General features: G+C 39.5%; 1 protein-coding gene across 21 annotated transcripts in view; it reads right to left on the reverse strand.

Moving 5' to 3' along the window:
- The window catches only part of ABLIM2 (actin binding LIM protein family member 2), a 217,640-nt gene that overhangs the window by 160,699 nt on the left and 44,297 nt on the right, over positions 1–12,644 (reverse strand). For 14 of the 21 annotated variants that reach the window (XM_043544707.1, XM_043544702.1, XM_043544700.1 and 11 more), the window contains exons 1-2: positions 10,638–10,724; positions 2,307–2,450 (exon numbers count right to left, since the gene is read on the reverse strand). In XM_043544707.1, coding sequence (XP_043400642.1) covers positions 2,307–2,450; positions 10,638–10,695 — 202 coding nt within the window. In that variant the 5' untranslated portion in view covers positions 10,696–10,724. Of the gene's footprint in view, positions 1–2,306; positions 2,451–10,637; positions 10,917–12,644 lie in introns of those variants that run through there. The other 7 variants (XM_043544704.1, XM_037898124.2, XM_037898130.2 and 4 more) reach the window with 3 other exon arrangements.

The raw sequence follows: 12,644 nt of genomic DNA on the forward strand, positions 1-12,644 counted from the left end.
TCGCTGGACTCTCTCCAATTTATCCACATCCTTCTTGTAGTGTGGGGCCCAAAACTGGACACAGTACTCCAGATGAGGCCTCACCAGTGTCGAATAGAGGGGAACGATCACGTCCCTCGATCTGCTCGCTATGCCCCTACTTATACATCCCAAAATGCCATTGGCCTTCTTGGCAACAAGGGCACACTGCTGACTCATATCCAGCTTCTCGTCCACTGTCACCCCTAGATCCTTTTCCGCAGAACTGCTGCCTAGCCATTCGGTCCCTAGTCTGTAGCGGTGCATTGGATTCTTCCATTCCTAAGTGCAGGACCCTGCACTTATCCTTATTGAACCTCATCAGATTTCTTTTGGCCCAATCCTCCAATTTGTCTAGGTCCTTCTGTATCCTATCCCTCCCCTCCAGCGTATCTACCACTCCTCCCAGTTTAGTATCATCCGCAAATTTGCTGAGAGTGCAATCCACACCTTCCTCCAGATCATTTATGAAGATATTGAACAAAACCGGCCCCAGGACCGACCCCTGGGGCACTCCACTTGACACCGGCTGCCAACTAGACATGGAGCCATTGATCACTACCCGTTGAGCCCGACAATCTAGCCAGCTTTCTACCCACCTTATAGTGCATTCATCCAGCCCATACTTCCTTAACTTGCTGACAAGAATACTGTGGGAGACCGTGTCAAAAGCTTTGCTAAAGTCAAGAAACAATACATCCACTGCTTTCCCTTCATCCACAGAACCAGTAATCTCATCATAAAAGGCGATTAGATTAGTCAGGCATGACCTTCCCTTGGTGAATCCATGCTGACTGTTCCTGATCACTTTCCTCTCATGTAAGTGCTTCAGGATTGATTCTTTGAGGACCTGCTCCATGATTTTTCCGGGGACTGAGGTGAGGCTGACTGGCCTGTAGTTCCCAGGATCCTCCTTCTTCCCTTTTTTAAAGATTGGCACTACATTAGCCTTTTTCCAGTCATCTGGGACTTCCCCCGTTCGCCACGAGTTTTCAAAGATTTCATCAGTGTAGAGCACATAAATTACTGAGGCTTTATGTAAGAGGCAACAATTTCACTCTGAACAACAACTATTCTAAGCCTACTTATTAGTTAATGCCTGAAAAGCGTTTTGAAAGTGAAATTTATCATAGTAGTATTACTATTTAATGCATATTATAATTATATTAACGTGGAAAATTATGTACCGATTTTAGTCCACTTTAAATACTTTAAGTTCTGACCTTTATTCCTCTAGCTCGGAGTATGTAACTAAAATATTTGTTCCATTTAGAACACCGCATTATTGCTTACATGTCTTCCTGTATAATCCTTCCACAGAGTGATATATCATCAAACTGAATTAAGTCACATTATAATATCTAATACTCTCACTATTTCATTAAAGATTCATCCAGGTATTGAATATTACATGCTGTAAGCTTTGTTCCACAGGATTAGTAAAGACGTAACTGTATTTGACAGAGAGAACAATATGAAGGAGATACTCATTTAATGGGCCCTTGAAATGTGCTCATCTATATTTTGAGCAGAATTAAAAATTAAACAAACTGCACACATAGCCTAGTGGATAAAGAATTGGTCTAGGAGTTAGGAGACCTGAGTTCTAAGCCTGGCTCTGCCTTTAACCAGCATGTGACCTTTAGCAATTCACTTCATCTTTCTGCGTTTCGATTTCCCCTTTCACCCTAAATCTGTCAGCTCTTCTGGGAAGATGGTCTTTTACAATGAGTTTGTACATTGCCTTGCACAGTGGGTTTCAGATCTAAGTTGTGGCCTCTATAACTTACAGCCTAAAGAATAGAGCACCTGTTTTGTATGTGGTGTTTGGAAGTAAAGTTGCAGTAAACTGCTGACTGGCAATAGCTAGGCAAATGGCCTATTAAAGATTAGTTATCAATTTGTTCACTTATATGTTTAAAACAAAACAGACCCATAAAATCTACAAAGTTATCCTGCAAATTGGACATAGCTAATCTATGGAATCTTGTGTTTCTTTGTTGTTACCCTTGACTTCCTCCCCCTACGCTGTGTTCCTCTCCCATCTTGTCCCTATTTAGGCCCCAGTCTTACAAAAAGCTCCATTTCGGTGAACCCTTGCACTTGGAACTCACTGCATGTCAGGGTCTTAGGACCATAAACTCTTTGATATGAGGATTGTCTTGTACTATAGTTCTGTGCCATTTCCAAAACAATGGGGCCACAATCTCCAGGGAGTTACTGTATACTTTTATATATATATATATATATAAAATCAATAACAGCAGTAATAAATAGTAAACACTTACCTTTACAAACAAAGCACTTAATATGAAAATATTTGTTCTGAACTCTCAAAACTTCCCCTTTGCATGGGTTTCCACAGTTATTGCAGAGAATTGCTGTACCTGATGGTTTGTCCAGGTTGCTATGTACAGCCTGTGGTTGAGAAACTGAAAAGAAAGACAAGTTGTATAAGAACATACAGTAGATTAAAAACTTCTGGTGGACAAATTAGATAAAATGATAATCTTGTTAGAGAAACAAATAATGAAAATTGACATTTCAGTCAAAACATGCCATGAACATGACACCTGGGCCAAAATGGTCTCACTTTCTGGTGTTGGCCAGCTCCTGATGCGGTCTTTTAAAACTTTATTTTAATTGAATTCCCTTTAGAGTCATATGTCAGTGTAAACAGTCTGCTCACAAATGTAAGCATCGCTGCTGATTTTCATTTCCATATAGGTTACCACTGCAATAATGCAAAAGAATTGTACATGGCTTATGAATTTCACAACCAACTTGAACAAAAACATTTTGGATCAAGGGTTGTATAAAGAGAACTGTACAAAAAAATGGTAAAACTTTTTTTTGAAAATTCAACTGCCTTTTTTTTTTCAACAGTTTGCATCACACTGTTTAATTACAAGTTTAAACATTCTGTCAATTTCAAAAAACAAAAAAAATCAAATCAACCAGCTCTAGTTACAAATTATTTGCTGAAACTAATGTCTCATAGGATCTCAAGCACCTGATTCCACCCCAGACGGTAAGAAATTACAAAAGATTTTCCTTTAGCTCAACTGGTAAGTGATTATGCTTTTAGAACCAGAGGATCTAAGTTCTGGTTCCACTTTTTTGTTACAATATTATTATGCAATGAAAGATACTGAAGATACTACAAAGATATTGTAAGGTTTCCCTAACTTTTGAATGCTGAGCTCCTCCTCAGCAAAATAAAACCAAATGCACTCCTCCTTTTCCTGCAACCTCACCATGCGCTGTTAAAAGCCTACACATATTAATTATACATCCTCCATGTTCCCTCTCATGGCTAGTCTTCCCTCCACATCCCCCTAAACACAACTCTTTGGAAAACAGTGACATAGATCTTCAGATGACCCTTCCTCCCCTTTGTTACATGCTTTGATGAGAATTGAAATAGCTTAAAATGTTGACATATAAGGTACCATCATTAGCACCCATTGCTATGAATGGGCTCAGAGCTATTTTTCGTGGGTACTGCAAACTCAGAGAGATGTCTCTACATCAGTGGCACTTGCTTTATGTTTGAAGGTTTCTTTGTAACCATGACAGACTTTTTTCAAACTAAGGCTGAGAATCTGGAGAAGAACTAAGAGGCCTGTGCTCCCAGCTAGTCCTTCGCCCATGTTAATCCCACAGTTTGGAAAACACCAATATACTGTATATCGCAAATTTCCAGCCAGGAGACACAGAAAGTTTTGGGAATTTTAAAGAATGTTAAGCACTATGACATTACTACAGAGTTCTGGTCTGGTACATGCTTGGTAACCTTGGTACTTATATAACTGTGCTTAGTCAGCAGACGCTTTCTTCTGTATGTGGCACTGAAGCACCAAGATAGTGATTAATTTATTACTACATTAAAATGCATTTGAAGCCACTGAAGGAATAACTATAATAAATATGACTTGGTGAGTAGAGCTCTGATCTCACTTATTGACATCCAGAGCAAATGTTCTCAGCTGAGAAGTAAAAATATGACTGCTTCTAACCAATAGTTTGCAAACTCAAATTGAAATGGGGGTGTGGGGAGGAAAATCACAGTGCGATTTGCCCCTTACATCATCATTAGCGATAAAGAGTCTCCAATCAGAACTTCATTGACAACTCTGTGGCAGAAAAGTAAGACAGTTACATAGTAACTTTGCTCATCATAGCCACATACAACAAATATGGATTCTTCTATCACAAAATTTGCCAAAATAAAGACCAGGATAAAATTTTCACAAGTGCCTAACTCTCTCAGGGCCTACGTCTCATGAAAAGTTAATGGGACTAAGCCAACTGAACCTATGGCAGAATTTCTGGCAAGCAAGATTACAACCACTTATGTTCGAATTGATCCAGGATGGTGGTGTTAAAATACTTATTCTCATATAAAGTATCATGTAATCTTACAAATCAGATTCTATGCTAAACAACATATCCAGGCACTTTCTTCAGACTCCCAGACACAGTCACCCTTTTAGAATAGGAAAAACAGAAGTAAGATGTTGTTCTGCTTTCCCAGAAGTATATATCAAAATGTTGAGCAGGGCATTTATTATGAAACATGCAACCGACTAGCCATTTGTACTGCAAATACTTAATACTGGAGGAAGGATCCTGCACTGGAAGAGAGATGATCTAACAGGTGTTTTCTATTTCTAATCGCTAAAAGCCAAAGCCTGCAAACTCTAAAGGCCAAAGCCTCACACAAGTATTCATGTAAGGACTACTCATTTGAGTAAGGATGTTCATGATCAAGCTTTTAAGTTTACATCTAAAAGAAATCATGTGTAATATGCTAGGGATGCATGCACAAACTTCGTTTTTCTACGTTATGTGACTTCCAGCCAAAGATATTTTTTATTACATTTAGTAAATAGCACATTGGGAACTTTCAAGATTGTCAGCACTGAAGGTAAATGTCATTTTAAATCAAGTAAAATCTTATTGTGATAAAAACAAACACCCACCCCCCCAAAGCAACTCCCCACCCACTCTTTATTCTGTGTATGTTCCAAGTTAAAAAGAGTTGCTAGGTTAGTGTCAAAAAGGTATTCTAAGGGTCTTTATCCTGTGCATCATGGTAACAAATAAAGGCTCTAATCCTGCTGTCCTTCTGCAAGCAAATGCCTATTGACTTCCACAAGAGATGCAAGTATATGAAGGCTGCAGAACTGAGCTCATTTAGGCTAGCAAAATATCAAGTAAATTAAAAATTTGCTGCCATCTTGTGATTTAAAATAGAAATTGCACCTATTAGGTTGTTTATGCAAAAGGGCATTCCAAAGTATTGTATGAAATGCTGAACACAAACTTTCTAGTTCTTGTAATTTTGCTACAGTACATTTATTATTTTTACATTTTAATATGTTAGGTAACAGTGTCTTTGGGCTGAATTATTAAATCAAATTGTAACAGGTTTGAATCATGACTCGCCACACCCATAGTAGCTTTTCCACCCGGCAACAGATTAATACAGGGAACTAATAGAGTGAACAAGGGAGAGTAAATTACATACTGAATGTCCCTCTTCTTACTCGGGGGATTCAGCACATCATTCTAAAGTTGGGTTTTTTTCCCCCAAAGTGATTCCAAATCAGCTTTAAAAAGGTTTCCGGTTTCCATACAGTCTCACAAGAAGAAAACAAATGCAACTTAAAAATAAAAATAAATCAGTGGTGTTATGTCCTCTCAGATTGACCAATAAATTAACTGTGAAAGGGAATTTGGTGTATTTCCTTTTAGAGATTTAGTAAAAGTGCTATCAGCCAATTACCCCTTAATTTTCCTTTATAACTATTTCAGGGCTAAAAGTTGTCTCCCTGTATTTACTCTAATGCTCCGATCCTCCAAATATTTGTGCACGTAACTTTTTATGTAGCAGTTTTTCAGAGCAGAAAGACATTAATGCAGCCAACCATGCAGATGTTTCCTCTGCGTGAAAATTATGAACATCTTGTCTCATAAATAACTATAGATTTTTATGAAAGGGTTTCCTCATTTGGAATTGGCTGTAGCTGTTGCTTGAACTCTGGATGCTTACACGGAAATTTCATGTCATGTTTGTTAAAAAGAAACACTATGGAAAGGTTGTTGTCAACTGCATCCATGCTTACAGTTCCACCTCCTTCAGGGCAGCAAGACTTACTGCATGCAGATGGTTTCCCTTGAATGCTAGCACTGATTCAGAAACGTGCGTTAGGCTCTGAATAGCTCCCTGTAATACCTAACCTGCAATGTATCTGGGAATCAACACAGAAGCCGTTTTTGTTACAGTAGGACTCAAAAAAAAAGGCGCGGGGGAAACCTATCTGGCATGTTCTTGCCATCTTTTTGATGTCTTAGCATTTTTTGTTTAACAACAGTTTCCAAGCCATGAGTGGAAATGAAAAGTAAAGAATTATATTTAGCCTAAAGCACAGGTATGCAACAAACTGTACAACAACTATAACTTTTTGCTTGCATTCCATTTTTAAAATCTCACAAGGATGCATTTGACATGCAAAAATAACCATTTAAACAAGCATGAATGAACAAACAACAAAAACTAACAGGGCGCTTCATTTTCCTCTCAATTCAAAAGGAATTAATTAATTTACTACATTAAAACTGATCAGTGTTTCACCCAACATTCTCTGTGGATCAGAGTAGAAATGTAACCTCTGTGAGGTCATAATAAAACTATGTTTCTTCATGTACCAGAGGAGTAGCCGGGTTAGTCTGGATCTGTAAAAGCGGCAAAGAGTCCTGTGGCACCTTACAGACTAACAGACGTATTGGAGCATAAGCTTTCATGGGTGAATACATCCGACGAAGTGGGTATTCACCCACAAAAGCTTATGCTCCAATACATCTGTTAGTCTATAAGGTGCCACAGGACTCTTTGCCGCTTTTATGTTTCTTCATATAGTTTAAACACTGTCTCTTTCATCTGGAATACCATAATGATAGAACATGAGAAATAACTCCTTCAGACTAGAGAACGCTTCTTTTATTCAAGTCCTAATACCTTTTTAACTTACATGCATTTCAATAACATTTTGAATCCAGTCTCTTTATATAGTAATTCTGATTACTATATAAATAATTAATAAATTACTATAGTAATTTTATTTTGTCTTTATGTGTCAAAGTTTAGCTTCAAAGTGGATGAGGATGTTCCATCAACATATTTTGCTAGCAATATGCTGTCATCCCTTGTGGAGTTTAATGATTTGGCGTAATATCCTCCTGATTAAAGTTCTCATTTAAAGTTTGAGTGATCACATACTTTTCCTAGATTACTGAACTGAATGAAATTTGAAATTCGCCTTTATTTACTCTACACTGAAAATAGCCTCTGCTGAATGGAAATATAGAGGGAGCCCTTGTTGTGTTGGTGATGATAGTATGCATGGAGCCCAAAATCTTGCTGATGTTCTGCTGTGCCTGGATCTGGTACCTCCACAGGTCTGGATGAGGAAGCAGATTATAACTACCCATATTAGAAAGTCACTGAAGGTTCCTGCATCCTTACTTGCTTCTTCAAAGCCCAACGAAGAATTTATTGCATGTATGTTCCCACAAGAAAAACAACAGATTATAAAGAAATGAGTAAGAGTAGGACGCATTTCCATAGCATTGCCACATGGGCACTATCTGATGTCGGGAACTTTATTGCTGATATTCTTGCTAAATACCCATGTGACAGGACACCTTGATCACTGACAGTGCTGCAGCCTGGGGAAGGCTGAGGGCAATTATACATTTTCGGGGGGTGGGTGGGGAGGGTGGATTGTGAGCACCTGGGTGGCAATCACTGGGCTAACAAGGTAAATGGGGAAAATATGAGGGGAGGAAACAGGAAGCAAGGGGAGCTCAAGAGGAGTTCAGGAGGAAGCTCAGAGAGAACCTTGGATTTGGAAGTGAGGGCTGTAAGGAAGCGTACCTTGCTGTAAGCGTGTATTGCACAAGTATTACTATGTAAGAGGGAAATAAATACACACATTGGTGTAAGATAAACAGCCTAGTGTGCGTATTTGTGACTGGAAAACCATCTGAACTGGCCAGACAGTGAGGTTCACTGGGTAGCAATGGAGATGTCCTGTGACAATCCAGTATCAACATATTTCTGATATGAAAGCTCAAGACAGCCAGAGGAATCACAGGTTACCTACTGAGTACCCAGCAGGAGTGAGGTGATGCTCTAATTAATTCTAGTATTAAATAAGGTTTATTGAATTAGCAGTGACTCATTGAAAAGAAGTAAGATTTTCACTCACATACAACTATTTATATGATGACCATCTATATGGCCCTGATAAGACTGATCCTGGAATACTGCACTGAGTTCTGCACACCTCAATACTGGAAATATAAAGATGAACTGGAGGGAGTACGTTGTTAGAGCAGTAGAGGTACTGATTTATAATATGGCTGAGCCACAGCTGAGGGGATATGGGATAATTTGGCAAAGCAATGACTGAGGTTTAAAAGAATCAATGTCCATTCCCTAGTTCATATGAAAATATGAACAACAAAACAGACATAGGCAGCACTCCCAGCTTTGAACACCAATGAGCAGCTCTAGTGATGAATACTACTGCACGCATAGAAAGTGCAAAGTAGATAAATGAGAGATGGGAATGCCAGTCATTCATTAAACGTTAGAAAGACAAATGTCTTAGGGCCCTAGCCTAGGACGTGAGAGACCTGAGATCAATTGCCAGCTCTGCCACAGACTTCCTGTGTGACTTTGGACAAGTTCCTTAGGTCCAGATTTTCAAAAGTTATTTAGGTGTCTTAAAAAACACCTAAAAACAAAACAAAAACCAATGGAAAGTAAACACCTTGCACTTTTGAAAATCCCACTAGGTGCCTATCTGCATCTTTAGACATGTAAATACCTTTGGAAATCTGGCTCTTAGCCTCTCTCTGCCTTAGTTTCACATCTGCAAAGCAAAGTACTACACAGTACTTCCCTACCTCATCAGAGGGTTGTGAGGATAAATACATTATAGACTGTGAGGTGCATACTCTGGTAATAGCGGCCAGATAAGCACCCAAAATAGATTTTTCCTTTAAAAATCCTTGAGACCCTCTGGAACTTTGCTGGGTACTGGGGATGTCCCTCTAACTCTCCTGTAGGAGGCTGTAGAGCAGAGCCACTGCATAGATGCTCCTCCAGCCTTCATCACCCTTGTGATTCCTTTCCCTCTCCACTGAAGGGAGGAGGAAGACAGAAGGGCTAAGGGATCATGGAGTGGTGACTCCTCCAGGCCTCCCCATCCCTCCCCTTCAAGCCCCAGAACATATCAATCAGCTAGAGGTTTACGTTCACAGTCTTTTTCAAGATAACCCTCTCATGTTAACTGACCCCTCAAAAGATTTTTTCATCTTAAATTTGACAGTAAAATAAAGGGTTAGAGAAGTTTGTCCACTTGGCAATGACCCATCCACAAAAAGACCTCAAAATTGCATCCAGTTCTCCGGGGGTTTGAAATCTGACTACTTTACTGTATACTAACTACTGACTTCCTAAAGAGATCTTTTATACTGACGTTCAAGTAGTGTACTTTCTGAAGTGCTGGGTACAGTTCTTCCAAGGAATTCTTGTCCGTTGTTTCTACACTGCACCGCAGTGAAGCAAGCAGCATTATCCTTTGTTTTGCAGTTTATCTGACATATTTCTTCGCAGTCCAATGAATTACATAGAAAAAAGCCCAAACAAACTTCATGTTCAATGAAGTCTCCAATTCTTTTCTAAAACTAAAATATAGTAATTTAATGTATTAATCCAAGAGTCCAGATTAGCAATCTTTTATCTTTGCACTATGTAGATATATTAAATATTTATTATTGATAATTGACTGTAGTATCTCTTCCAAAGGCTCTAACAGAAGGTTTTGAAGTCTCATTCCATACTGCCTAAGGATCAAAATCAAGTCGCAGATTTACAGTGTTGTTTGGCATAGGAGACCAGATTCTTACAACTGTAAGCCTGAAACACCATGTGACACTACTACTGATTCCTGAATACCTTGCACGGGAGATGGCAGAAAAAAGGGAGAGAGGTTACCTTGCATAATGCAAAATAGGCTCGTGCAAACACACACAGTAAGACACAGATACAATGCAAAGTGCTCAGTGCCAAACAGTTTCAAATCTGCCCATATGTTCACATGCAAGATACACAACACGCTGCAAGGAGGCTAGTGCAAGCAAGCCTGTTATATTTATGATTAAATAAATGTCTTTAACATTCATCATTTCAGTTCATATGACCGACCCTCTGCTAGTTTTCAACATAAACTGTGGATTTGTACATTTTAGTGAGTTTGCACTGCATAAGGATACTGAACAGCCCTCCCAATGTAGCTGCATAAAGTAGAACACTTTTCATCAATAGGATTTAATATGAGATTTAAAAACATCTAATATGTTAAATAAAGCCATGGAGTTTTAAAATGGATCACCCATTCAACTACCAACATGAAACATAGTTAACAGAATGACAGTCATGCTAATTTGTAACTCAGTATTTTTCCAATTAACAAGAATACTTAGTACAATTTAAAATAAAGCAGTTCACATTTAACCATCCTTCTGCACTCTGCAACACTTACATGCAATAGTACATTCTGGTGACAATCCACTTAACAATTTAATCACAGAAAATTCCATATGAGAGGCGAGTCATTTCTTGTGTAAATCCCCCAAATGTGGAGTCGTCACACTGTACCTGTATCATCTGGCATTCCAGCATTAATTCAGTCGGTGACACAAGAACTACTGCCAAGCATATCACCACTCCAAGTACCTATAATCTGCAAGGAGCACAGTTAAAGCAGCTGTTGAACAAGTGAATTTGAAGAGTACTTCAACAGCCGAGTGAAACTGCAGCGGTGCTCTGCCACTGGAGCTCCTTCCTGAGAGAAATGTGGCAAGGGTCATATGACTCCTGCAGCTCCCACACGTAAACAGGATTATAGCCAAGAACTTACTGCCTGGTAAAAATAGAACTCTACAGAGGCCTCAAAATTCCCACATTCACAGGACATCCATCACTTACAAACAGGCCCAAATATACGTTGGCCTTAGTGCTGTTACCCTTTTTTGACCCAAGCAGCTAGCCAAAAATTCAGGATCTAGTTGGTCACTCCCATTAGGAGGAGAAATTGGTGACAGTCGGGTATTTCTTTGATGCAGTTTTGCTTATTTACAAAGAATGTACAAAGTCCTGTGTCTCTGAACACAGAAGGAATCAAAGAGCAGGAAACAGCTTCTTTTGCTCACAGCACCAAAAAATATATACTTTTTCGCCTGCACCCCTGGCCCATACATCATGCTTTCAGCTGCTCCTTCAGGCTGTCTGTGTTACTCCCTGCCCTCCATGGTCTACCTTTTATCCACACATACACACACCTACCCACCCTGATCCAAAACAATACGCAGCAAAGCCTTTCCGTCCACACAGTCCACAACTCTTCAGTGCATTCACATAACCCTTTTGTCTCAGGTGGGGGCTTGTGACTAACTTGTTCCTACAGTTAAGTTAACTGAAGGGTACATACACCCTCATCAAACTCAGCAAGGTTTTAACTTGACCACTAAGAAGGTTTCACCCAACTCATAACAGCACAGCATTATGCAAACCATAGTACTGTGTGTATCCACCAAGATCACTCTCTACAGCAGATAAAGAACAACAAGAGTTATGAGCTCCGAGTAAAAAGAGAGGAGCAGAACACTTGGACTAAACCTCTAATCAACTTGAGTTTGGGACTGGTTGTGTTTGTGAAATTCATGGCCACAAAGACAACATGGGCTGCGGTTGTTGGCATGAATGGGAAACCTGCAAAACTTCCCCTGTTAGCCAGTATCCCTGCCTCTTCCAAACATGTACACATCTACTTCCCAACACCCAGTAGGAACCACCCTAATGTACTCAGGGGGCAGGATGCATAACTAACTCTTCAAGCAGTACTCCGTGCCATTCCGTTCCAGCAGACTTTTTAGGGAGCCACCTGGTATAAAGGGCGTGCTAGGGAAGCTGGTAGAACTCCCTTTTCTCTACACACACACACACACACACACATCAGACACCCTTACTCATGAGCAGTACCTTACTTCATGAGTAGTCCCTTTGAAATAAATGGAGCTGCTAGCAGAGTAACTAACTACTGAATATTAGCATAGTGGTGGCATCTTGCCGTAAAGGTTGCTTTTTCTTTATAATTCCTAGAATTCCAGAGGGAGGTTGTGTTCAAAAATCATCTGGCAACCAGAAATCGATAGTACTATGTGTGAAATAGTACTATAGAAATAGTATTTTTCAATTCACCTCATACAAGTACTGTAGTGCAATCTCTTTATCGTGAAAGTGTAACTTACAAATGTAGATTTTTGTTGTTACATAACTGCACTCAAAAACAAGCCAATGTAAAACGTTAGGGCCTACAAGTCCATTCAGTCCTATTTCTTGTTCAGCCGATCGCCAAGACAAAAAAAGTTTGTTTACATTTACGGGAGATATTGCTGCCTGCTTCTTATTTACAATGTCACCTGAAAGTGAGAACAGGCATTCACAGGGCACCGTTGTAGCTGGCATCACAAGATATTTACGTGCCAGA

The sequence above is a fragment of the Chelonia mydas genome, chromosome 4 (genome assembly GCF_015237465.2).
Source record: "Chelonia mydas isolate rCheMyd1 chromosome 4, rCheMyd1.pri.v2, whole genome shotgun sequence".
NCBI classification, from domain to species: Eukaryota; Metazoa; Chordata; order Testudines; family Cheloniidae; genus Chelonia; species Chelonia mydas.